At 39.9% G+C, this 27,165-nt stretch overlaps 1 protein-coding gene across 2 annotated transcripts in view; it reads right to left on the bottom strand.

Annotated features, from left to right (window-relative positions):
• The window catches only part of PDE1C (phosphodiesterase 1C), a 539,914-nt gene that overhangs the window by 126,002 nt on the left and 386,747 nt on the right, over window positions 1–27,165 (bottom strand). For both annotated transcript variants that reach the window (XM_068972561.1, XM_068972562.1), the window contains 3 exons: window positions 3,965–4,078; window positions 1,873–2,055; window positions 826–892 (listed from right to left, as the gene is read on the bottom strand). In XM_068972561.1, the coding sequence (XP_068828662.1) occupies window positions 826–892; window positions 1,873–2,055; window positions 3,965–4,078 (364 nt within the window). The remainder of the gene's footprint in view (window positions 1–825; window positions 893–1,872; window positions 2,056–3,964; window positions 4,079–27,165) is intronic.

Raw genomic sequence — 27,165 nt, 5'->3', positions numbered from 1 at the left:
CTGGGTTGGGAAGATCCTCTGGAGAAGGGAAAGACTACCCACTCCAGGATTCTGGCCTGGAGAATTCCATGGAATTCATGGGGTCCAAAGAGTCGGACACAACTGAGTGATGTACACTTTCACTTTCAAGGGCTCTAAGAGATATTCCGTACAATTCCAAGAGCTTGTCTGATTGGGAGTCATTCTGTAGGATTTAAACTCTTTACACTCAAGCATTTTGTGACTTTCCATGGAACTTTCAGGTTTTGTGAGAGTTTTGGGAAAATAGGAGGATACATGAAGAGGATGAGGGCTCTGGAGAACATACTTTCATGCATAAAATGTTACTGAGAGCTTACTATCTGCCTATAACTCTGGTATCAAACCTTAGTTCTGTCTCTGCCTTTTTTTTTAGTCTCACTGAGTCTTAGCCTCTTCATCTATAAAATGTACATCGAGTAGGTAAGAAGATAATGGTAGAATTATGGTCACAAAAGTTCCTCCTAATGTTGGACATTTATAACCAGAACAAATTTGATCTCCTATGGCCAAAGTCAGACTGAGTCTCGTAATGCTAGATCACTGTACTGATTACCAAACTACTCCAAGACAGCAGAAAGAAATGAAACTACACAGAATTCCATTTTTTTTTTAAATGGCAGTACAAAGGCTTAAAAATTAGCAATACTATTACTGAACAGATAAGTAAAAGATAATGGAAGAAAAAAAGTCAGGAATGACTGGGAAAACTATAAATGAACTGTAAATGAAAACTCATTTTCTAACAACAAATTTAGGTTTTTATAGGGCACCATATACATTATAAGACTTTTTTAATGGTATTACCTTTAATGCTTCAATAACAGCTGGTGGATAGCTCAGTCCAACCATGTTTGATGTCCGTCTATACATTCTGGCAAAGTCAGAAGGAAAAAAAAATACAATATTATATCTTACAAAGAAAAATTAGCAGGCCACATAGTTACACAAGTATTGACAATTAATAAGAAGTCATATCATCTGATAAACCCAAGGAACCTAAAATTTATTTTACAACCTTTCTCATAGTCATTGAAGGGGCTTAAATGTTCAAATCAAATGAAATTAAAGCAATCCCAAACATGTAAACCACTGGAAACAAACAAAAATTAAGTCTATGTGACCCAAATGAAGTTATTAAAATGGGTCTCCTCTTCTGCTGGAAGTGAATTGTAGTGTAGCACAGATAATATGTAATGTAGTACTTTATCCTGAAAAAAGAACTCCTATGGGGGATCCATTTAGAAGAGATTTTTCTTTAGAACTAAAAGATTAAAGAGAACTCGAAAAGAGAACTAAAAGAACTCAAAAAACTAGAAAGAAAAATGCCCCAGGTAAACTTTGAGGCAACCACAGCATTCCTAAAACATGTAATTGTGTGGTAAGGATTGTAGGAAGAATATCGATTTCTGGAATCCATTTCTGGGGATGGGGCGATTTAATTTCAAAGAGTGAAGTGACTTACAAAACTGGAAAGTGTCATGAGGAACTCAAACCCCTTGACTGAACTTCTCCCTGGATCAATACCCTCACAAAGCACCTTTGACCTGTTTCAAATGTAGACATCATCCATATATGTCAAATAATGATAAGATACGTCTTTTTTTTTTAAATCAGAGGCTGAATTCAAACTAAATCTTAATGTGAACAAAAAGAATTCCAAGCAAAGGCAAAAAGCTTGTGCTAATGATGCTGCAAAGATATGTTTTTGCATCTCTTCTTATTCAAGACAGTTTCCACCCAGAATTTTTAGTATTTATAAAAATACCAAACCTACATCAAAGCAAAGTCTTCAGTTATTAGAAACCAGTATCCCTTTCGCTGCTTTGGTTAGTGAATGACAGATATCTTTACCTCTCCACAAATATCCCAGCCTGTACTGCATGGACGATGCTCTTGAACCGCGGCTTCTCCTCGCTTCTTCTGAGCATCATCCCCATCTGCCGCGTGAAGGTGGAGGCCAGCCAGTCTCGGACCTCAGAAGGCACTGCATCTGACTGAATGTCACTGAGCTCATCTTCTGTATCCAGGAGTCGCCTGGACCCAAGAAACAGAACCACGACACAGATTAAATCTGAAGTTAGAGCTCCCTGTTCAAAGCAGCTGTTCCTTCTCTCCAAACCACCTGAATACACAGGTGAAAAAAAAACAACCCATAATAAATGGGCCACAAAAAAATCCAGTACTTTTTTGGGCAAGGCTTGTGAACGCCCAGCATTTGTGTTTCAAGGTGGTTTTCTCTACCACACTGGATAAAGGAACAAAGGAGTCAGAGAAGGTCAAATAGTCTTCATCTCAGGCTCTGTGGGCCTGATCCACTGCACTCAGCAGTAACCAGTATCTTTATTCCTTCATGATTTGTGGAATTTGAATAGAATCTAAAGCTCTCATTTGAAATGCATTCACAAGATTTATTTCATAGATGGCCAAGGGACATTATGCAACCAATACAATATTGTAAAGTAAAAAAAAATAATAATAAAAATAAATAAAAATAAAAATTTAAACTGAAAAAAAGAGAAAATAATGGCACTTCAAAACTGTAGACAACACTGTGGCTGATTTAGGTTGATGTATGGCAAAAATCATCACAATACTGTAAAGTAATTATCCTCCAATTAAAACAAATAAATTAAATTTTTAAAAGTGATAAACAACAATACTGTATTACAAACTTCAAAGCTGTGAAGATCTTAGATCTTAATTATTCCCACCACAAAAGAAAAATAATTATGTGATGTGATACAGATGTCAGTTAACCCTATAGTGGTAATCTTATGGTAGTAAATAAATAGAACATATTGTATACCTTAACTTTTATAATGTTACATGTCAATTACATCTCAATAAAACTAAAAAGGAAAAAAAAAAGAGTTTGCAAAGTGTTACCCAAATCACATCAACTCAGTCTTCTGAAGTAATAAACCCAAATGGCAAATACTGATACCCTCTCTAGCTTGATAGGACATTACAGAAACTTAAATGTCTAAATTTAAGCAAAATTTCCTAAATAATTCAGTTCTTTATTTGAGAATAGTGATCTGTCATGTGTGCTTAGCAGACTTTTCAGACCTAATCATAGATTAGGTTAGAACAGAACATAAACAGCAATAAATTACAATACTGTAAAACTTGAAAAGTTGTATTTTATACTTCTGTTAAGCCCTACTAAAAATAAGCAGTAAAAACAGGTGTCAATGAGTTTTTTCTTTTTTTCTTTAGATCCTCCAATTGGAAGGTAAGGGAGAAATATACAACATTTAGGAAAAAAAAAAAAAAAACCCATGGTATCAAATTTCCTTAAATTAGGAACCAAGCATATCACCAAAAACTAAACCACACAATTCTTAAAAGTACTGGGAAATCCTATCAGATTAAAATTTGGCATAGAAAAGTTATACATCAAAAATACTAACAGTGGAGCTTCTCTGAACTAGATAAAACAAGAAAAGCCTTTCATATTTACCAATTCAATGTTTTCAAAGAAAAGCAATTTTTTTTTCCTCTCAAATGCACTTAGTAACTGGAAGTGCTTTGGGACTTATGGATAATTCAAGTGGAAAGGGTCTTCTAGGAAAATCAATAACATATCAAAGGATTGAGGGAGGAATATTGGGTGTTTAAGAGAACAAATGCTTCTTCAACCCTTCAAAACCTGCCATTTACAGATGGACATCATGAATTAAAACTTGAATGCAATTTTTAGGCTGAGATGAATAATATGTAATAATTCCAGAATAACTCTACATTTGATTAGAAATTTAGTAATCCTTTTATAAATGAGGATGTAAAGAGGATATGTGATATCCAAATCTACCCTATTTGTGAAAACTAAAGCTCAAATCAAACCAATCATTTTAATGTTACCACCTACATGCCATGAGGGACATTTCAAAAAGTCATACAATAGAAAATTTATCATCGACTTCTTGCCATTTTAGCTCACCTGGTTTCATCAATGTACACAGATTCAAGCACAGAGGCTGCATATTCCAAATTCTTCTTGAGATCTACCACTGAAGCCTCCCCTCTCTCTAATTGTTTGACCAAAGATCGTAACCTGGAGGTAGGGGAAGAGACATGATTCAATTAGAATAGAAGAAACAAAAAATAAGCCTACAATTAGAGTGAACAGTTTATAGCCATTAAATGTTTTTATTTATCCCAATATATATGAAAGGAAAATACAAATCTAATGATGAAACCATTATTTCTCAAAGAAGCAAGTTATAAAATAAATTCACACATTTTTTCCCCCACTATGAATCAGGAACAAAAGTGTTCTCATGTACCAAGACTGACCTTGTCCCACACTTTCTAACTACCTTTCATCTTTCTAACAGTTTCCTAAACTATCAATAATTTTGCTTTTCTGATTTTAATTCTTTTTGGTCCTAATTGGATAGAGTAAAGCATGACCAGCAATATCACCAAACACTGCTTCAGGTGAAGGTACTTTGTTCAGCTGTGACCATAGAGAATAGCAGTCTCATGGCCCACAGGTGTTCCAAGACAGGCAATGAGACTTAGAGCCCCAAAATCACCACAGAGGGCTGCAGAAGGGATACAAGAAGGCAGACTCTTTTACTGGACAGGAAGAATTACTCTGGTGGTGCTGGTGGTAGTGATTTAGTCGCTAAGTCATGTCCGACTCTTGCAACCCCATGGACAGAGGAGCCTGGCAGGATATAGTCCATGGGATTCTCCAGGCCAGAATACTGGAGGGGGGTGCCATTTCCTTCTCCCAGAATTACTATAGGAGCAGATAAATACCCTAGCTTTGTTTTTTAAAGGAGGATGGATGATAAACCGAGGTACTGAGGACAAGACTTTTCCCACTGCTCTTCAAGAATTTCCTGGAGTAGGAAATGACAACCCATTCCAGTATTCTTGCCTAGAGAATTCTACGGACAGAGGAGCTTGGTGGGCTACAGTCCATGGGATCCCAAAGAGTCAGACACAACTGAGGACGCACAAGTTCCAGACAGTGTAAGAGAAACAATAAAACTCTCCTCTTATTATATGAACATCATCCCCCCAGAGAAGGACTCCCTACATATAAGAACAATAAAATGCCAACAGATTATCAAAGACAGGAACTGGGAACACTGTAAATACCACAGAGATTTGGAGATTGCACAACTCTTCAGGCTGTTTGACAACCAGCAAACAACATCACTTTGAGGACAAGACTGAGTTTGAATGTATTTGGACTTCCCAGACGGCACTAGTACTAAAAAATCAGCCCGCCAATGCAGGAGACGATGCAGGTTTGATCCCTGGGTCGTGAAGATCCCCTGGAGTAGGAAATGGCAGCCTATGGTTTTTCCAGTAGTTATGTACGGATGTGAGAGCTGGACCATAAAGAAGGCTGAGTGCCAAATAATTGATGCTTTTGAACTGTGGTGCTGGAGAAGATTCTTGAGAGTCCCTTGAACTGCAAAGAGATCAGACCAGACGATCCTAAAGGAAATCAACACTGTATATTCATTAGAAGGATTGATGCTGAAGCTGAAGCTCCAATACTTTGGCCACCTGATGTGAAGAGCTGACTCATTATAAAAGACCCTGATGCTAGGAAAAATTGAAGGAAGGAGAAGGGAACAACAGAGGATGAGATGGTTGGATGGTATCACCGACTCAATGGACATGAGTTTGAGCAAACTCTGGGAGATAGTGAAGGAGAAGGAAGCCTGGTGTGCTGTAATTCATGAGGTCAAAAAGAGTCAGACACAACTTGGCGACTAAAGAACAACAACAATGCTTGCTAATTATAACCATCATGTTGTACATAGATGCCCAGAATTTATTTATCATATAACTGGAAGTCTGTACTCTTTGACTAACACCCCCCACATACCACTGTTTATTTTAGAAGGCATTTGTTATCATTATTGCCATTGTTGTTATTCAGTGGCCTTGGTCATCACAGGTAACCACATGAGAGGCATCCTATCAGGATCAGTTCAGTTCAGTTGCTCAGTCGTATCCAACTCTTTGCAACCCCATGAATCGCACCACACCAGGCCTCCCTGTCCATCACCATCTCCTGGAGTTCACGCAAACACATCCATCGAGTTGGTGATGCCATCCAGCCATCTCATCCCCTGTCGTCCCCTTTTCCTCCTGCCCGCAATCCCTCCCAGCATCAGAGTCTTTTCCAATAAGTCAACTCTTCGCATGAGGTGGCCAAAGTATTGGATACTTAAGATTATTATCAAGTCTCCATTTCCCAAGGCCATTTCCACTTTTCTGACTTCAAAATATTCTCAGGCTTGCATTCATAATGGAGGACAGGTCAACTTCTCCACAAGGCATAAACTACTCCCCTCCAGATCTACATGAAAATGATAAATAATAACGAAGGAGGAAAAGCTCAGGATCAACCTTAAAAAGTAGACAAGAGGGTCAGCCATACAAAAGAAATTTCCAGGAATTTCAGTGATGTAAAATACAAAGGAAATTAGATGGAGGGTAGTGGCTAGCTGGCCTGTGAATCTCCACCATGCAAAAGGGAAATAACACAAAGGAAATAAGCAGAGGCCTCTGCACACTTGGAGGTGAGAGTCAGCCTATGGATCCCATTAGCAGCATTAGGAAGTGTTCTGGTTTCCCAGGCAGCCCGAGACAGGGGGCCGGCATGGAAGGGTGTACCAGTCACTCACACACACTGGACAGCCAGCCTGCCAAAGAATGGGGAGACCGCAGAAGCAAGCCCTGAGAACTGTTCCAAATAAGGAATGGAAGCTCTTTAGCAATAAATGTTCCTGGCTAAGTCTGTCTCTAATTCTGACTCTCACTTCAGAAGCCAAACTACCCACTAAGCTGTTTGGACTCTCCACTGGCAAAGTAAAATGAGGGTAAATGTAAGCTTTCTAAAAACTTTCTCCCTTTATTTAGGGCTTAAAAATTCTACCAGGGTTTGACAAGAATCTCAAATAGAACCCATCACAGTACTCAAAATCTCAGAGAAGACAAAACACAAAAAATTATGAGGGAACATATAAGACAAATAGAAGTAAGAACCAGATGATTCTCTCTTCCTACAAAAGGACATCCCTAAGAAACAAACAGAAGCAGCTTTAATCAAATAAGTTTCCTTAGACTGAGGAAAAACCTTTAAAGCAGATGAAAAGGGATCAAATAAAACCAGAAAAAAATCCAACATATTCTGTTGTCATTTCTTATCTCTGAAAATAAAAAAAAGAAAGCATTAAGAAAAATATATTACTTACAAAGTAACAAAAATTCAAGCTAGCCATAGACTTCCACAGTGCTAAATATCAGAAACCAATGACAATACCAGTTTTTGAGAATAATACAGTGTAATTCAAGATATCTAGATCTACCTATGGGTTTCCCTGGTGGCTCAGTGGTAAAGAATTGCCTGCCAATTCAGGAGACACAGGAGACATAGTTCCCTGGTCTGGGAAGATTCCCTGGAGAAAGAAATGGCAACCTACTCCAGTATTCTTGCCTAGAGAACTCTATGGACAGAAGAGCCTAGCGGGCTACAGTCCATGAGGTCACAAAGAGTTGTCACGATTTAGTGACTAAACAACAACAACAAATATTTACCTATATTTAGTATAACTGTCATGTATATGTGAAGCCAACAAATATATTCTCAGGTGTGCACAAGCTCAAAATTTCATCATTCATATGCTTTTACAGAAAGCCAAAACAAAATACTTTAAGGCAAACTCTGAGATAGTGACCTTTCAAGGAGGATAGATTTGTGGGTCTCCAATTAAATGGATTCTGGATTTATGACTTAAATGTAACAAAGCCAACCTTGACAAAATGGACAAGTAGTTTAAAAACATTAAAAAGGAGTGGCAGGTGAAATATAATGCTCATTATACAAAGACAACTACACATGAAAATGACTGACCCTTCTTTTCTAGGTAAGTTCCTATTCCTAGTATAAATGCTTCCTATGTCCCTTTTATGAACTAAAAATTAATTATAATCAGTCAAAAACAATTGAAATCACTCATAACACTATATGGAATATAATTCCATATCCATTCTTATTAATAATTCCCAATCCAGGGAAAGTACAGTATTGGGAGAATTAAGTTACGAAAGCACAGTATTGTGGATCGAGTCGTGAAGAGCTGTACATCAATCTGCAATTTGTAGTCCAGGACCCCAGGCCAGACCCAGGGTGGTGCTCCCACTCAGCAGTTCAGATCAGCAGCACCGAAAATCATCTTCCCAGAAAGCCCCAGGCATCACGTCACAACACGCAGAAAATCAGCAGCATAGGGCTTCAACCAGATGTAGTCACCAGTAGAGCTGGACAGACACTGAACACAGCCACACTTATGTATCCAGTGTAAGCCAACCAGTGTGACCCACTGGATTACAACCCAGTAATCCAGCCTGACTCAACAGAAAGCTGTAAACAGAAGCAAACCCCTAGCCCAGTGGCTTCTACAAACCCAGAGAAGAAATGACCCAAAATAAAGTATATTCAAAGGGTTGGGAGGGAGGTTGGAAGGAGCTTCAAGAGTGAGGGGACATGTGTAAATCTATGGCTGATTCATGCTGATGTATGGCAGAAAGCAATACTACCTTGTAAAGCAATTATCTTTCACTTAAAAATAAAAAAATAGAGTATCTTCAAGATGCCTAAGACTTACTAGAAATTCATATCCACTTCCATCTCTCTAGATGATGAGATGAGTGAAAGATCCACCAACACCCTGCCAGACATGAAGGAAACCTATGACAACACACCCATGGTGTTTATGGAAAACACCCAGAGACATTCACCTCTTTTTATTCAAGGACAACTAACCAGGAAAAAAAAAAAAATTTCCAAAAAGATTCAGTAATTAAAAAAAAGTAGAGAATCACCTTCAAATTGCAGAGAAAGGACTCACTTTTGAAAAGAAGATTCACTACTGAAAACACAAGTAAATTGTAGAGAGCATCTGCTTTGTGTTCAATAAAATTCAGGAAAACAGATCTGAGAAACAAAGGTGAAAGCTGAAATCATAGGTAATAAAAGTGGACATACCGAGAGCAGAAGTTAAAAAGAAATGAAATACGACAACAAAAAGACTATAAGAACTGGAAAAAACAATAGTGACCAACTTCCTATATACCCAGCTCCTATTCGGACTAGTACCTGTCACAGGTATTAAGTTACAGCTTTCCCTGTCCACATAGCTGCTGGCTTCCTGCTTTATGCAGCTGCCACACAAAAGGAGAGCCCTGGTAGCTCAGTCAGTAAAGGATCTGCCTGCAGTGAGGGAGACCCGCCTTTGATCCCTGAGCCGGGAAGATCCCCTGGAGAAGGAAACGGCAAACACCCCAGTATTCTTGCCTGAAAAATCCCATGGACAGAGGAGCCTGGCGGGTGACAGTCCATTGGGTTGCAAGAGTTAGACATGACTTAGTGACTAAACCACCCACACAAACCCTAGGAAATTCCAGATCCTTATTTTCAAATATTGTTGGGCTTCAGGGGAGCACTCAGGTGGGTGATGCTTCACTGGCCCCACACTCCGCCCTCTCCTCTAACCCTTTTTATTTCTTAGAACATTCTACCTTGACCCCCACCCCACTCTGCCACCTACAGTTGGTGAAACTGCTGCTTTGTGAGCAGAAGACTTTCAAATTAGCTCTTTTACCACTAGTCACGAACTAGTCTCAAAACCTGAAAAATGTCTTAAGGTTTCTGGGAATATGGAGGCACCCTTACCTATTTTTCATCATAGTACAGGTTTACCCTAAAACTCAATCCATCTTAAGAGTTGTCTGAAAATAGCCAAAATCCTAATATCCATACTACAAACTATTTTTTGTGAGACTTGGAGAGACTAGTTAAGCAGAAAGGCTCAGATGCCTTCCTTTCTTTTCCCAGTAAAGTTTGTCTGGATGTTTTTCCATTTAATTCATTTTACCTAAAAGTCCAATGTTCCCAAGGATAGGTCCCATGGTAAGCTGTAGTACATCTAGTTTTCTAATACTATTCAAAAGGATTTTTGGTCCAGGCACCTAAAGGAAGGGAGGAAGGGAGGGAGAAGGGAAATGTACAGCAGCAAGAATAATACCGTTTCTCTTTTGAGTGAATGTTCATAGTTTCCTGCACCCCGTCCATTCCTGTCGCTGTGGCTGCCAGATAATAGTTCCAGTACAGAAGCGCAACACCATTTTAGGAATAGCTTACACTTTCAAACTCTGGCAAGATGCCTTTCTCGTTAAGTGCACACATGTGTGCTCACTCATGCCCTACTCTTTGCGACCCCCTGGACTGTAGCCTGCTGGGCTCCTCTGTCCATGGGATTTTCCAGGCAAGAATACCAGAGAGGGTTGCCATTTCCTCCTCCAGGGGATCTTCCCGACTGAGGGACTGAACACGCATCTCCTGCATTGGCAGGCAAGATTCTTTACTGCTGAGCCATCAGGGAAGCAGCCTTTCTCTTAAGATAGTGTATAATCTCATTGTGGATGAGCCTCTGCCATCTCTGCCTTCCATTTCTCCACATAAACCCTTTGCTTTCTCTAAGCTTCTCTGCTGCAAGGCATATGGTGAAATGCTACATTCCTTCAGCTCCCAGTGCCCTCAGGTCCAGTGCAATTCCTGGATGAATACCTGGAGACCATGTCATTACTGGAATTACAGAAAACTTTTGGAAGAGAGAAACTAAATAAGGCAAGACCTGCCCACTGTATTTTGGAACTTGGAAAGCAAGTAGAAAAGACAAAGTCTCTTTTCTTTTCCCACAAAGATAATTTCTAGGACCAACAAAGTTGACTTTATTAGGAAGCAACTTTTTGACTCAACTGTATAACTTAGACAAGCACCCTAAAAGGGACTTGGCACAATTCCCTATCCAAGTGAGCTCCCCAAAACCCTTCAACACTAGGCTTCGAGAGCACATACATTTATCGAGCTTTAAATGCTGCTGGAATGAAATCAGAAAAACACAAGCAAAAATAGACTGGAATAAGAAGCCATGAAACATGCTTTCTTCTATCTGTCCATTCTGTCCAAGGTTATTCTCCCTGAGAATGGATAAGCAGTCCTAGCATGCCAGTGTAGCTTACAAAGGCTATTGTCTCAGCCAGGCTTTGTTTAGTTTGAAAGAATGTCAAAAAGAACTGGATCTTTTACAGCACTTCCCATCCATGTCCCAATGAATCATGAGCCCTAAAACTTCATTTGAATAATAAAAAAACCACTGTCTCAGTTCATCACATCGATGTATTTGCAAAGCAAAGGCCTCTCTGTGTACTTTCCACACACCTGTTTCCTCTATGTCACTCCCATTCCTGCTACTTACCTAAATGCCACAGAAAGCAAACTGAAACAACTCCTCCAAATGGGATTTCAGGCTCATGCTTTAATGTCATCCAATGATACATCTGAATATTTTTCTGCAGACCTGTTTGTTTCTATAATTAACATTGTGGTACTTGAAACATCCCTTCAGCCTTGTCTGGGTGCTCTCTGAATGCAGGTACTGTGACAGGCTCCAGGAGTACAAAGTGGGAATATGCCGTGCCTTCTCTCAACTAGGGAAGACAGACGACTAATCAGAACTCACCCCACAAGCACAGCAAGCGTGACGGCGGCATGAGACAGGGGTGCTAAGAAAGCACACAGGAGAGGAATCTCCAAGTCACAAGGCCCTCTCTAGAGGAGGGGATATCAGAGCTGCATCGAGGCCAGATAGACATCAGCCAGGCCAGCAAGATAGAATGGAGAACTTGGTGGACCAGGAAGATGGTGATACCTTCAAGGAATCCCAATGTGGTTGGAACTCAGGGGACAAGAAGAGATAAAACTTCAGAAGACAGTGGAAGTCAGACCCTGGTGGACTTAGCAGACCAAGCTAAAGAAATTTCATTTTCTCCTGGAGACAATGGGGAGCCCTTGGAGAAATTTTAAGTGGGATGGGAGTGGCATGATAAGATTGGCATTTTAGAAAGATCAAGCTAGCAGCAGAGTAGAAGACCGTAGGGACTCTGTGAGTAGGAAAATTATATATATTTTTGCTGTAATTAGGCTTGTCTGGTACCCTGAACACTGCAGTATGAATATTATCTCTGATGTGATAGCACTCTGCTTAGGGTGTTGCATGACCAAGGTGGCAGTACGGATCATTGCTTTTAATAATTTCTGGGAAATGGCTTGTTTTAGGCATACGGTTTCCTGATTTAGCTGACCTCCAAACCAAAACAAAGAATCGGTTCAGTTCAGTCACTCAGTCGTGTCTAACTCTCTGCGACCCCGTGGACTGCAGCATGCCCGGCTTCCCTGTCCATCACCAACTCCTGGAGCTTGCTCAAACTCATGTCCATCGAGTCACCAACAAAAATAAAACTGGCAAAAATAGCCCTGTTATGTAAATTTTACCTACTGTCAATGCCATAAATAAAAAAAAAACACTTCTATGGTTCTCAATTACACATACTTGAGGCAGATATACAAAGAGATTTAAGTCAATTATCAGGGTCTAATTACCTTTTTACTGAAGAAAAAAAATTTGGTACCTAGGTTCATATCTATATTTTTTCATGCCTCTCTTATAATCTACTAACTAATAAAAATAATTGTAAGGTTATAGAAGATTTTATATCACATCATTCGTAAAACTGACATAGCTGAACATGTACTGAACACCATACCCAGCTGCAAAATAAAACATTCTCTTCAAGCACACACGTAACACTCATCAAAACTGACATTATGCTGGGTAACAGCAAAAGCCTCAACAAGTTTCAACTAATTGAAATCATACAGATAATGTTCTGTGACAACAGTGGAACCCAGCTTGAAATCAGTAGCAAAAAAAATGTCTAGATATACTCCAAATGCTTGAAAATTTATGAAGAAACTTCTAAATAACCAAAGATTAAATCAGAATATAATATTAAATGCTAATAAAAATATGATTCATCAAAACCTGTATTACTCAAGTAAAGTACTACTTAGAGGGAAATGTACAGCCCATATGTGAACATATGCGAAAAGGAGAAAATCTGAAAATAAGTGACTGCACTATCCACCTCAAGAAATTTTAAAGAGAAAAAATAAATTCAAATAAAGTAAAAGCAAAAAATGAACACAAAAGCAAAACTTCAGTAGAAACAAACTTAAAAACATAAATAATCAACAGAAATATCTTTTCTGATAAAGACAGCAAAAATAAACATGAAAGCAAAACTTCAGTAGAAAGAAAAAAACTTAATAACAGGGATAATCAACAAAAGCTATATTTTTGAAACCTTAATTAAAGGCCATGCAAGACTAATCAAGAAAAAAAGAGAAAAGGCACGAGTAGACAACATCAGAAACAACATCCTACAAATCTGTAATAAAAGAATATCATAAGTACTTTTCTGCAGGTACATTTAAAATTTTAGATCAAAAGGGAAAATTATATGAAAATTTATCAAAGCTGACAGAAAAAAGGATAAAATATGAATATTTCTATACTTATCGAAGAAACTGAATCCACAGTTTACTGTTTTCCCACAAACAAAACTACAGTGCTAAATCACTTTATCAATGAATCCATCTAAACATTCGAAGAGGAACTAACACAGTCTTTCAGAGAAAAGCGAAAGTGGAAACATATTCCAACTTATTTTATGGGGCCAACATGCTCTTGATTCCAAAACCAAACAGAGATATCATAGGAAAAGATTACAAGACAGTTTCTCTTATGAACATAGATGCAAATATCCTGAGTGAAATTTTAACAAATTAAATCCAGTGATAGAAGAGAAAGCAAATAGTAAGAATCCAAGCAAACTTACAAGAATCCAAGGTTGATATAACACTTTAAATCAATGAATAAATGTTATTCACTATTTTAACAGGAACAAGAGAGAAACATCATATGATCATCATAAAAGACTTAAGCATCTAAGTGATAAATATCTCAGCAAAGGAATGAATGTGAATTTCCAATACTGGGTCTTTAAAACAGAAATGATACAGCAAAGAATCATAGATAATCCTGAAACATGGAAAACTTTCCTGTTGAATTAGTCGAATACTACTACTTCTCTTCAAGATTGTATGAGAATTTTTCACCAGTTTAATAAGAAAAAAGAATGCATAAAAGATATGAGGACTTGAAATAAAAAATAAAACTGTCACTACAGATGAAATAATACTTAAGATAGGATACCTAAAAGAATTGGCAAATACATTATTTGCAAAAGGTGAATTAAGCAAGATAACTAGAAAAACAGCAATAAACAATGAGAACAGAAATATGGTACTATCTACAAAAGCAGCAACATAAAAAGTATCTAAAAATAAATCCTACAACGTATAAAAAAGTACCGTACGAAAACTGTAAGATATTATTGTGTGTGTGTATGTGTTCAGTCATTCTTTATGATTCCATGGATTGTAGCCCACCAGGCTCTTCATCCATGGAATTTTCCAGGCAAGAACACTGAAGTGGGTTGCATTTCCTTCTCCAGGGGAAGATATATTGAGAGAAATTTAAATGGCCTAAATAAACATAAGGATAGTATATGTTCATAAATTATAAACTCAATATTTTAGAAATATGAATTTTGTCTAAATTTGCCTATGGAGTCAATGTTATCCCAACAAATTCATCACAGGTCATCTGGTGTAAATCGACAGACTGATTTTAAAATTTATTTGGAAATGCAAAAACCAAATATGCCAAATATGGTTTTGATTATAAAGAACAAACCTGAAGGACTTGTATTACCAGATTAATTATAAAGCATTTAATCTGGGCCTGTATCCTTGACCACCTCACTATTTTAGCCCTCTCCTCTCAACATCCAGCTGGCATATGTAAGGATCGACACACATGCTTTGATAGTGACATAAACACAACAGAAGTAGGCAAAGAAATCTGCTGTAAGAAAAATTTTAAAACCAAATATAAATAGTTTTCTGATTATCCTACTCTATGTGTGATTTTTCCATCCCGTTAGCATAGATCCATTCTTCAGATGTCCACTCAAGAAAACACTACAAACTCTCCTGGTCACTGTGGGTTTTCTAATGAATATTTGCATTCCTTTTGCTTTCACGAGACTATGCTGTGGAGTAGTCTGCATATTCTGCTTCTCCTACTTACTTTTCGACCAAGTAAATCTCCCTTCAGGATGCCTGGGTGTGAGACTGAGTGAGTGAGTATGTGTGCACACCATGGAATCTATGAACACCAGGCAGAAAGCACTGCTGGTTGAAGAGAGAAGCCTCATATTTTTTACTTCCAGAAGTATTAGGACCCAGGATTAAAGTCTCAATCCCTTTAGAGTTGACATCAACTTTATTCCTTTGCAGTTCTTGCAGTAACACAATACAGTAATTTAGAAAGGAGTTCTCCCCACCGTCACTTTTGGTCTTCTAAAGAACTAGTTCCAGTTTATCCCTTACTTGTTTTTACTATCACCCAGCTCACATATTTTATTAAAAGGAAACAGTGCAAAAAACCCTGCAGTCTGACTCTAGGTTGGCAGAGATTATGGGAAAAGCATGTTAATATATGAACCCACTCTTTTGGTCATTGTTCTTCAGGAAAAAGAAATAAATGAAAAAGAAAAGCCGTGAATGAGCATCATTCAGAATTGACCACAGGCCATGCTGCAGACTGTGGAGGGAAAAGTAGATGAAATACTGCCAGGCTGCCAAAAGGTAAGTTCCAGAAGCCATTTTTCATTTGCAGCTATTCATGTGGAAAGAATTGCCATCCCTTTCCTCTGCTGATAAACATGCCACTTCAAAAACATCTGTCTCAATAGACTAAAGAAGTGACAAGAACTAAAAACATCTTTGAATGGTGGTAATGAGAGAAAGAAGATGAGCAGAAATGAGAAGGAAGTCTGCAGGAACATTCAGGAAGGCTGGAACAACACAGAGGCATGTTCCTCTGCATCTTAAGAGTCAACCCAACTCCACGGCTCAGTTCCTTACTCAATCTGATTTGCATTGTGTGGGTATGATTATCCAGAAAAGCTAAAGCTCACTCACCCAGCAAACTCACAGGAATTTGACCACGCCCGAAACACAGTTTCAGTTAAACGCATCTAAGACTCCTTTTCCCCTCCCTTTTTGCTTGTAATAACATAAATGTGTGTGTCTGTTAGTCGCTCAGTTATGTCCGACTCTTTGTGACGCCATGGATTGAAGCCTACCAGGCTCTTCTGCCCATGGGATCTCCCAGGCAAGAATACTGGAGTGGGTAGCCATTTCCTTCTCCAGGGGATCTGCCTGACCCCGGGATCAAAACTGAGGCTCCTGCATTGCAGACGGATTCTTTACTGTCTGAGCCACCAGGGAAGCCCAATAACAGTATCAATTCAAACATAAAAATCTACAAAGAATGGTTAAAGAGATGCTGAATTAGCACCGTTCTCTTCCTTAAAATTAATTTCCAGAAGAATTACAGAAATAAAAAACAAAACTCAAAGAAAACGGTGAGAAACTCCTCAGGTCACTTAAGGACACTGCCTTGAACGTGTGAGGGCCGTGCAGCATGTGTCCACGCTATAGGACAGGAGGCAGCCCCACCAGACCTGGGAGGAAATGGCAAGAAAGGAGGTGTCAGTCTGCTATTGTTTCCCTCCCCTCCGCTGCCTCCAGATCCACAGTGGCCATCCCCACACCCCTGATGACTCAGAACTCTAAAGGTCAAGAGATCCCAGAGTTAAATCAGGATTGTGGGCCCAATGATGGCTCCACCAAGTTCCACCTCAGCTTCCAAGATTGCCATAGAAGGAAAGAGAAGATGGAAGGACATGTGTGAGAGGCCGGATTGGAACGCATCACCTAAATATGATAATAGAACATATTCACAGCGATAAATGTATTTATATATCAGCATATATAAATAAATTGCTTTATATATGTGTTTATACAACTGCTTTTGTACTGTACAATTATACAATTGCTTTGTGTGTGTGTATACATATGTGTGTGTGTGTGTGTATATATATATATATATGCATAAACTTGCCACGGCCCAGAATCCAGTCACATGGCCATATCTTTCCAAAAAAGAAGGTGGGAGATGTAGTCCAGGTGAATGCCCTGGAGGATGAGGAAGCAGGTTTTATGCAGAGTCAGCCAATCTCTGCCACAGCTAGAAAATGGAATCCTGTCACCCATGCTTGTCATTCCTTTTAAGCCTTTTGTTTCTACTCTGCTGAGATGATTACATGAAATACTGTATGTTAAAATGACTTGTTAACTTTATAATCCATTGAACTGAGAGACATAATTAACCTGACTATGAGGTAACCTCCCAATTATTCTAATAAAACTGAGACCATTCTCAAGGGAATGATCCTGAATGAAAAAAGCCAGTTCCCAAAGATTAAATACTATATGATCCCATTAATATAAAAATTCTTGAAATGACAGAATTATGACATGAAGGACAGGTTAGTGGTTGCCAGGGTTTAGGGGGAGAGGAGTGTAGAATGACGATGGTTGTAAAAAAGAGTCTTGTCACGATGGCATAATTCTGTACCTTGAGTGTAATAATGGATGCACAAATCTACAAACAGAATAAAATTGCATAAGGCTAAACACACACAGAGGAGTACAATAAAGCTGGGGGACTCTGAAGAAGGTTGGTGTATTGTGCTAATGTTAATATCCTGGTTGTACCATGGCTTTGCAACATGTTTCCACTAGGGAAAACTGCACAAAGGGTACATGGAAATCCCTCTGTTACTGTTCCTTGTGTGAATCTACAATTATCTCAAAATAAAAAGCTTAATTTAAAAAAAGAGATGCAGTCCTCCAGCTCATGCAATATTGAGATGGATATCAATATTAATTCCAAAGCTGCACTTGAGTTGCCCTTATCCTGCAGGTTTCATAAGGGCCTCCTTGTTCATGTGACCCATTTAGGGTCTGTCTCCTAGATCCTTCCCTTTGGCCTCTGTATCGTGGGAGGAGAGACGTTCACAGGTGAGCTGTTCACCATCTCTGATTGCTTTGGAGAGGACCCAAGGAGGGCTTACCTCCAGGGATGTCTGAAGCTTGGTGAGAAACGATACAGACTCAAGATTTCATGCTAGAGGTGTTCAGGAACGACTGAGGAAACTGAGATGCCAGCAAATGGTCAGCACACAAATAAGATGAGGGAGGCAGAACCCCAGTGACTCAACTAAGGGGTCACTGATTCCACCTTTGCTGGCCACAATCCCTTGGGCCCTCTGAAGTGTGGGGCCCTCTACCTTCTTGCATTTTCTTTCCCCTTTTCAGTTCATCCTCAGAAGCTTGTTTTATCCTGAGGTTAATTTTACTACTCTGAGAGGCCATGAAAGAAAGAAAGAAAGAAAGAAAGTGAAGTCACTCAGTCGTGTCTGACTCTTTGCGACCCCCATGGACTGTAGCCCACCAGGCTCCTCCATCCATGGAATTTTCTAGGTAAGAGTACTGGAGTGGGTTGCCATTTCCTTCTCCAGGGCATCTTCCCAACCCAGGGATCGAACCCTGGTCTCCCGCATTGCAGGCAGACGCTTTACTGTCTGAGCCACCAGGGAGTGGCCATGAAGGGCTTGTAAAGGAGGAAGTTCCAAGCCAAGCATGAGGCTTGATGGAGTAGGGTAAGTTGGCGTGTGAACCTGTGACTGTGGTGCCTGCGTGTGATTATGTTGCATTGTATAGTCCTTTCCAATCAAATAGGAAAACAATTTGCACATTCCTAACTTTTGATATTTGTTTTCAACCAAATTGCCACTCCATTTCCTGCCAACCATAAATTCATTTGCGATATTTTTGGGATAGGGGGCAGGTATGGGCAGGTATGGATCTGTAGTGCTTGTTATTATCATCATTATTATCATACACTGTCAGTCTGCTCTAGCAAATTCTAATAACTGAATGTGTCCAAAGCAGAAACTTCATTATTTTGCTACACATAAAAAGGAAAGAAAGAGCTGAGGAGACTTTTTATTCAGACATTATTATCTCACTCACCAGCACTGCCTCCATCTCTTTGCATATTAAGGCTGGAACTTGTTTTATGTTCCTTTTATTAAAATAGCACCCATCTTCTTGCCTGCCCCCACACCTAACACCCCACTACACCTAACATTCTCCCACCCCACCCCTGCGGTTAGAAAAAACGCAAGCTTGACTAGCTCAGGTAACTGAATGAGGTAAATGCTAATAATACAGGACCCAACTCCCATAAATATTTAGGAGCCAAACTCATCCTCTGTTATCTATTTTCTGTCAGAAGTTTCAAGAAGAGTTGATTTACAAAGGAATTAGCAGTAATCATAGCAAATGCCGATGGATCAATATGGATAAAGCACTCTGCTTGCCCCAAGTAAACTATTCCTCACTGTTCAGGATGGCAATTTTTATGGTTTAAGAAATTTTCTAATGCTTTGGAGTTTTCCCCTCAGGAGCTGTGTGAGCCTCTACTGAACTAGAACTTCCTCATTTAGCATTTTTAAAGCCTCCTAAGTTTCGGCACATACTCTGTAAGATTTTTTTTTTTAACACTTGAACCTATGTGGTATCATAAATATGTCCTATTTATTGAATGAAAAAAAATAAGCACTTTTTTTTTTTTCAGAAGAGCTTTAGACTTTGTCTCAAGGACTAGAAACAGGAAGAAACAGTTCCACTGAATGATTCTCTATTAAAGGAAAAAGAGACACCAAGAAACTCACGTAACGTTCAATACTTGATATCGACTCTTTAGAAGCATCTGGGAGATTTGCAAAATGTCGAGGAAGGAGGCGTGCATTCAAGCCTATGCTGTCAAATGTTTCTAAAGAAGGAGTTTTCCTTTCTCTCTACCAGGCTACCAACTGGGGCTCAGTGATGTCTCTGGCCTGGCATCACAGCAGAGAGGGCACCTGCTCTGTCCACTGCCCAGCAAAGCCTATGGCCACACAGAGTAAGTGTGACACCTGATTACAAGCCTCCTAGTGGAGTCAGAGAAGCAGCTGAGCTCAGTCCCTCACTGGTGTGAGACGAGAATGATGTGAGCATCTTTATCAGAGTTGGGACTGGTCTTCAAAATTTACGGTCAAACATAATGATTCAGTTAAGAGCCCTGGCTGCTTCTGTGTGTGCCTTTGGTTCTGGGCTATTTATTACTGCCCTCCATGGGCCAGGGGTGGACGTCTCCCTTCCCTTGTTCTCTCAGTCCCCATACCCTCCCATTTCCCTGAACACCATTCCAAAGACACCACTGGAATAGGAAGTGACAAGCCAAAACTCGTGACCTCGGTGATCCACTTACTAGACTTCCCTTACTTAAAACCCTAGTTCCTCCTAGTGTGGGGATTTCCACCACCTGAATTCACTGCATGGAACAGGAAACAATAATTTGTGTTGTCATTTCCTGCTTTGTGTCCCCATCCCTGCAGTCAGAACAGCCATTCCCACCATGATGAGATCCCAGAGAGCAGTGAAAAGAGGAGTCTGGGTAAAGAAGATTCTATGAAGCAAGTAGGTCCTGGACCAGGGCTCTGAGAGGGCAGTGTCAGTGGGGACAGGGAAAGCTGAGAGCTGAGGCATTCAGCCCCACTTTCTGTTTCAGACTCAGCAAGGAGACGACCTCGAGGTCACTCCCAGGACACCCTCACATCAACCCAGGACGGCACCATCAGAGTAAAAGCAGCTACAGTTCAGATCCCTCAAGTCTCTCTTAGCTCCTGAGCAGGGAGGAGGAGGGTGTCAGGGTCCCCTGTGCCTTGAAGCAGGACAAGGACAGCAGCTGCAAGTGCTGACTGGGAGAGCTACCAGCGGTGCCACCATGTCTGAGTGCCCTAAGGGCATCCCCCCAAGCCAGGGACTGGGTGGGAGTTACAGCCAGACCTCAGTAGGACCCCAGTGTCACAGGAGCTCAGCACAGCCAAAAGGGTGGGGAAGAACACAATCAAAGACCTTGGCCAGAGATGTCACCAAGACTTTCAGTGACCAAGTGGACAAGAGACATCATTTTGGAGACAAGGGACACCAGGGGGCAACACAAGAGCATATGGACCTGTGCTGCCTGGTACAGCAGCAGGGAGGAAATCTGAAAGTCTTAATTATTTAAATTTTTCTAAAAGTGAGTTACCTAAAAACATTGCTTCAATTATTAAATTGGTTGTAATGTCATAGGTTAGATTATAATTAGTTTCTCTCTTCCACCCTTACCACCCTGCTTTCTCAATCTCTCTCTCCCTCTCCCTCTTTCTCTCTTACACACACACACACACACACACACACACACACACACACACACACCATCCCATTACAGACCCCACACCCAGCAGGTGGGGCTTAGGAAGATCAGAAGAAGCCTCAGTTTTACACTGCACATCTCCACTGCACTGTGAATGAATGGCTGGCCCTGCTACATTCTCAGCATTGAGCAATCCCTCAGTGGCATACAGGATTACTAAGGCACTCACACCTCGTAAGGGAGACAAATGCAAAACAACCAGAACTCTCTATGGCAAATCCAGTGGCAGAAACATAATCAAATATTATTCCAACACAGAGAAGAGGGAAACTACTGATCACGGTAGGACAAGGCTGCAACATGCAAGTGAGATTCAGTGATTTAACAAATACTTCATGGGTTCCTACAGTATTTCTGCTACTAGGCTGAGTCCATGCATCTTGAGGATACAGTCTGGTAGGGAAGGCAAACACAGACAGATACATTCCACACAAGAGAGTACATCTTAAATAGACTGCATTGGGCATAATGGAAGAACCCACAAAGTTCGAACCTGTTGGCTTTAACTTTGAAAGAACACCAAGGAATCCAAAGTAGAATGCAATCAGTGCCAAAGCTTGGTGGGGACACCAAGGAGTAAACAGTTTGTTAAAAGAGATATTACAAGGAGGGGTGAATGTGAGGGGAAAAATGCATGATTATTTCCCAGGGATTTCCTGAACTTATTCCCTTTAGATTTGGGAATATAATAGCTTTGTTCCCACTGAGGGAGGAGGGAAATATTAGTCAAGTACATTGCTCATGTCTCCCTAGAATATAAACAGAGTATCTGCCAGGCAACAGTACTGCTCACCTTCCAGAGCGGGTGGAAGAACAATAAACATAAACTCACAGGGAGCAGGGAGGCAGGCAAGGAGGGCAGCACCCACTTAAGACAGCATCTTATGGGCAGTGGTAGTCATTGCCTCAAACAGAGAAGAATGTAAGGGGAGGAAAGAAAAAACATGATTTATAAAACATTAATTTCCTGGGAGTTGGTGATGGACAGGGTGGCCTGGCGTACTGTGATTCATGGGGTTGCAAAGAGTCGGACACGACTGAGCAACTGAACTGAACTGAACTGAAAATGTAGTCCAAAGGAACTGAGGGATTTCAAAAATGACAGAAACATGAGTAAACACGGCAGTTCCTATAGTGATTTTTGGCTTTTTAACTCTACCTGAATCTCAGCCCATGCACGCTAAGTTGCTTCAGTCGAGTTCGACTCTTGTGACCCTGTGGACTGTAGCACACCAGGCTCCTCTGTCCACAGGATTCTCCAGGCAAGAATGCTGGAGTGGGTTGCCATGCCCTCACCCAAGGGATCTTCCCATGAATCTCAACAGTAAAGAGCAAACGTGGCATACAGTTCAGTTCAGTTACGTCGCTTAGTTGTGTCTGACTCTTTGTGACCCCTTGAACCGCAGTGACCCCATGAACTGCAGCACGCCTTGTCTATCACCAACTCCCAGAGTCCACCCAAACCCATGTCCATTGTGTCGGTGATGCCATCCAACCATCTCATCCTCCGTCGTCCCCTTCTCCTCCTGCCCTCAATCATTCCCAGCACCAGGGTCTTTTCAAATGAGTCAGCTCTTCGCATCAGGTGGCCAAAGTATTGGAGCTTCAGCTTCAACATCAGTCCTTCCAATGTACACCCAGGATTGATCTCCTTTAGGACGGACTGGTTGAATCTCCTTGTAGTCCAAGGGATCCTCAACAGTCTTCTCCAACACCACAGTTCATCAATTCTTTGGTGCTCAGCTCTCTTTGTAGTCCAACTCTCACATCCATACATGACCACTGGGAAAACCATAGCCTTGACTAGACGGACCTTTGTTGGCAAAGTAATGTCTCTGCTTTTCAATATGCTGTCTAGGTTGGTCATAACTTTCCTTCCAAGGTGTAAGTATCTTTTAATTTCATGGCTGCAATCACCATCTGTAATGATTTTGGAGCTCAGAAAAATAAGTCAGCCACTGTTTCTACTGTTTCCCCATCTATTTGCCATGAAGTGATGGGACCAGATGCCATGATCTTCGTTTTTTGAATGTTGAGTTTTAAGCCAACTTTTTCACTCTCCTCTTTCACTTTCATCAAGAGGCTTTTCAGTTCCTCTTCACTTTCTGCCATAAGGGTGGTGTCATCTGCATATCTGAGGGTATTGATATTTCTCCCAGTAAACTTGATTGCAGCTTGTGCTTCCTCCAGCCCAGCATTTCTCATGATGTACTCTGCATATAAGTTAGATAAGCAGGGTGACAATATACAACTCAGTATTGAAAAAAAAAAAACCCCTCAATTTTTAAAATGGGCAGAAAACTTAATAGATGTTTTTCCAAAGAGGAAAAGCAGATGGGTAACAGGCACATAAAAAGATGCTCAATATCATTAATCACCAGGGCAATGCAAATCAAAACCACAATGAGATATATCTCACAGCTGCAAGAATGGCTATCACTAAAGTGTACACTAATAACAAATGCTGGTAAGGATGTGGAGAAAAGGGAATCCTCATGTACTGTTGGTGGGAATGTAAGTTGGTGCAGCCACTGTGGAAAACAGAATGGAGGTTTTAAAAAAAACAAAAATAGAACTACATATGACTGCAATTGCACTCTGGGGTATATATACCCCCCAAAACCAAAAACACTAATTCAAAAAGATATAGGCACTACAAAGTTCATAGCAGCATTATTTACAATTGCCAAGACTTGGAAGTAACTGAAGAGTCCACATGATGAGTGGATAAAGAAGAGGGATTTTCATACACACAGTGGAATACTACTCAGCCATAGAAAGGACAAAATGTTGCCATTTCCAGCAACATGGATGTTCTTAGAGTGCATTACGTGCATCACTTAGACAAATGCTGTATGATATCACTTATATGTGCATCTAAATTTATAACAAACTGTAAATATAAGACAGTATAAGCAGTCTCACAGATTTAGAGAGCAAAACGTTGGTCCCAAGTGGTAGGGGGAGACAATAGAGGGGAAGGAGAGTGGAAGGCACAAACTACTCATGGTAAAACAGGCTCAAGGATGTTTTGCACAACCTGGGGAATACAGCCAATATTTTGTAATAACTGTAATTGGAGAGTAATCTTTAAAATTGCATAAAAAGTTTTTTTAAAATAAAGAGCAAATGTTGGACAGAAATAAGCTGCTTTGGAGAGTGATTCTATCGGTCATTTCAAACTGTTTACATATCACTGCAGCAAAACCATAGCATCATTTCATAGATAGTAATACAAAATGTGGTCCACTGGAGAAGGGAATGGCAAACCACTTCAGTATTCCTGCCTTGAGAACCCCATGAAAAGTATGAAAATGCAAAAAGATAGGACACTGAAAGATGAATTCCCTAGGTCAGTAGGTGCCCGATATGAAAAAGTTGAGAGTGAAAAAGTTGGCTTAAAGCTCAACATTCAGAAAACGAAGATCATGGCATGTGGTCCTATCACTTCATGGCAAATAGATGGAGAAACAGTGAAAACAGTGGCAGATTCTATTTTGGGGGCCTCAAAATCACTGCAGATGGTGATTGCAGCCATGAAATTAAAAGACGCTTACTCCCTGGGAGAAAAGTTATGACCAACCTAGACAGCATATTAAAAAGCAGAGACATTACTTTGCCAACAAAGGTCCATCTAATCAAGGCTATGGCTTTTCCACTAGTCATGTATGGATGTGAGAGCTGGACTATAAAGAAAGCTGAGCACCAAAGAATTGATGCCTCTGAACTGTGGTGTTGGAGAAGACTGTTGAGAGTCCCTTGGACTGCAAGGAAATCAAACCAGTCCGTCCTAAAGGAGATCAGTCCTGAATATTCATTGGAAGGACTGATGTTGATACTTTTGCCACCTGATGTGAAGAGCTGACTCATTTGAAAAGACCCTGCTGTTATTTATGTCGGAGAGTGTTTTGCCTATGTTCTCCTCTAGGAGTTTTGTAGTTTCTGGTCTTATGTTTAGATCTTTAATCCATTTTGAGTTTATTTTTGTGTGTGGTGTTAGAAAGTGATCTAGTTTCAGTCTTTTACAAGTGGTTGACTGGTTTTCCCAGCACCACTTGTTAAAGAGATCGTCTTTACTCCATTGTATATTCTTGCCTCCTTTGTCGAAGATAAGGTGTCCATAGGTGTGTGGATTTATCTCTGGGCTTTCTATTTTGTTCCATTGATCTATATTTCTGTCTTTGTGCCAGTATCATACTGTCTTTTTGGACTGTGAGGGAGAGGGAGAGGGTGGGATGATTTCGGAGAATGGCATTGAAACATGTATACTATCATGTAAGAAACGAAGTGCCAGTCTATATTCAATACAGAATACAGGATGCTTGGGGCTGGTGCATGGGGATGATCCAGAGGGATGGTGTGGGGTGGGAGGGGGATTCAGGATTGGCAGCTTGTATACACCCATGGTGGATTCATGTTAATGTATGGCAAAACCAATACAGTATTGTAAAGTAAAATAAAGTAAAAATAAAATTAAAAAAAATTAAATAAAATAAAAATATAAAAAAAAATAAAAGAAAGAAAAGAAAAGACCCTGATGCTGGGAAAGATTGAAGGCAGGGGGAGAAGGGGATGACAGAGGATGAGATGGTCAGATGGCATCACTGACTCAATGGACATGAGTTTGAGTAAACTCTGGTTTGGTGATGGACAGGGAGGCCTGGTGTGCTTGGTTCATGGGGTCGCAAAGAGTCAGACGTAACTGAGCAACTGAACTGATAGAACTGGGGCAAAACCATAGGATCATTTCATAGAGATAATTACAAAGCTACACAAATATTAACTATCTGTTAAGGGTTCCTTAGAAAGGATGTTTGGGTACCCAAAACCAGCCAAAATAACCAGATACTAGATGAGAGAGTGTTCTGGGCATCACTTTTGTACAGAAGCTTCTGCAAGGAGGCAGATGAATGCTTCTCAATATTTCACTCTGATTCCATTTTATTTATTAAATGGGCTAGAATAACAAACAATAATAAAATTCAGTGTGGAGAAACATAGGGAAAAATGGCTGCTCTTATGAGTCACCAAGAGGTCTATAAATTAGTATGATTCTCAGTGAGTAATTGGGTAATGTTTGTCAGAATCTGAAAAATGCAGGTATCCTTTGATTTAACAATTTCTCTTCTACTTATTTAACCTATTAAAATAAATAAGAAAATTCTGATGTATTCATCTATAAGGATGTTCATCAGTGAGCTCCTTATAATGGCAATGATGGGAAACAACAAAGTTTCTACTAATAGAAATTGCATACCTATATTTTTGCAATGCCATATAATGGGGAAACTTCAGTTTTTATCATTATGTATTATAATGATAAAACATGGAATTTAAAAATATAGAACATATAGTATAATTATTTGTAATATTTATTAACATTGAAGACTTTATAATATAAGTGAAATGGGTAAGTATACATATTTATCAGTTACCTTATAGAATCCAATAATAAGAGATCTTTCTTGCCTTCTTAAACTAAATGCTGAAAATACAAAACAAGTATAACTTAACTCTAAAATAGGAGTGCTGCTTTTATTTGCTGGAAGGACTGCTGCTGAAGCAAAAGCTCCAATACTTTGGTCACTTGATGAGAAGAGCTGAGTCACTGGAAAAGACCCTGATGCTTGGAAAGACTGAAGGCAAAAGAAGGGGGTGGCAGAGCACGAGACGCTTAGATAGCATCACCGATTCAATGGACATGAATTTGAGCAAACTCTGGGAGAGAGTGGAGGACAGAGTAGCCTGGTGTGCTACAGCCCATGGGGTCTCAAAGAGTCAGACACAACTTAGTGACTGAACAACAACTTTTATTCTATTACATATCAGAATATTTTATAATCTCATGTCTTATTTAAACAAACATCATGCACTATGATCATGTAATAAAGTCAAAGCTATACTAACCTTCATTAACAAG

This window comes from Capricornis sumatraensis, chromosome 5, assembly GCF_032405125.1.
Source record: "Capricornis sumatraensis isolate serow.1 chromosome 5, serow.2, whole genome shotgun sequence".
Lineage (NCBI taxonomy): Eukaryota > Metazoa > Chordata > Mammalia > Artiodactyla > Bovidae > Capricornis > Capricornis sumatraensis.
Note: the sequence above shows the minus strand (reverse complement) of the source record. Positions and strands in the feature narration are given on the sequence as shown.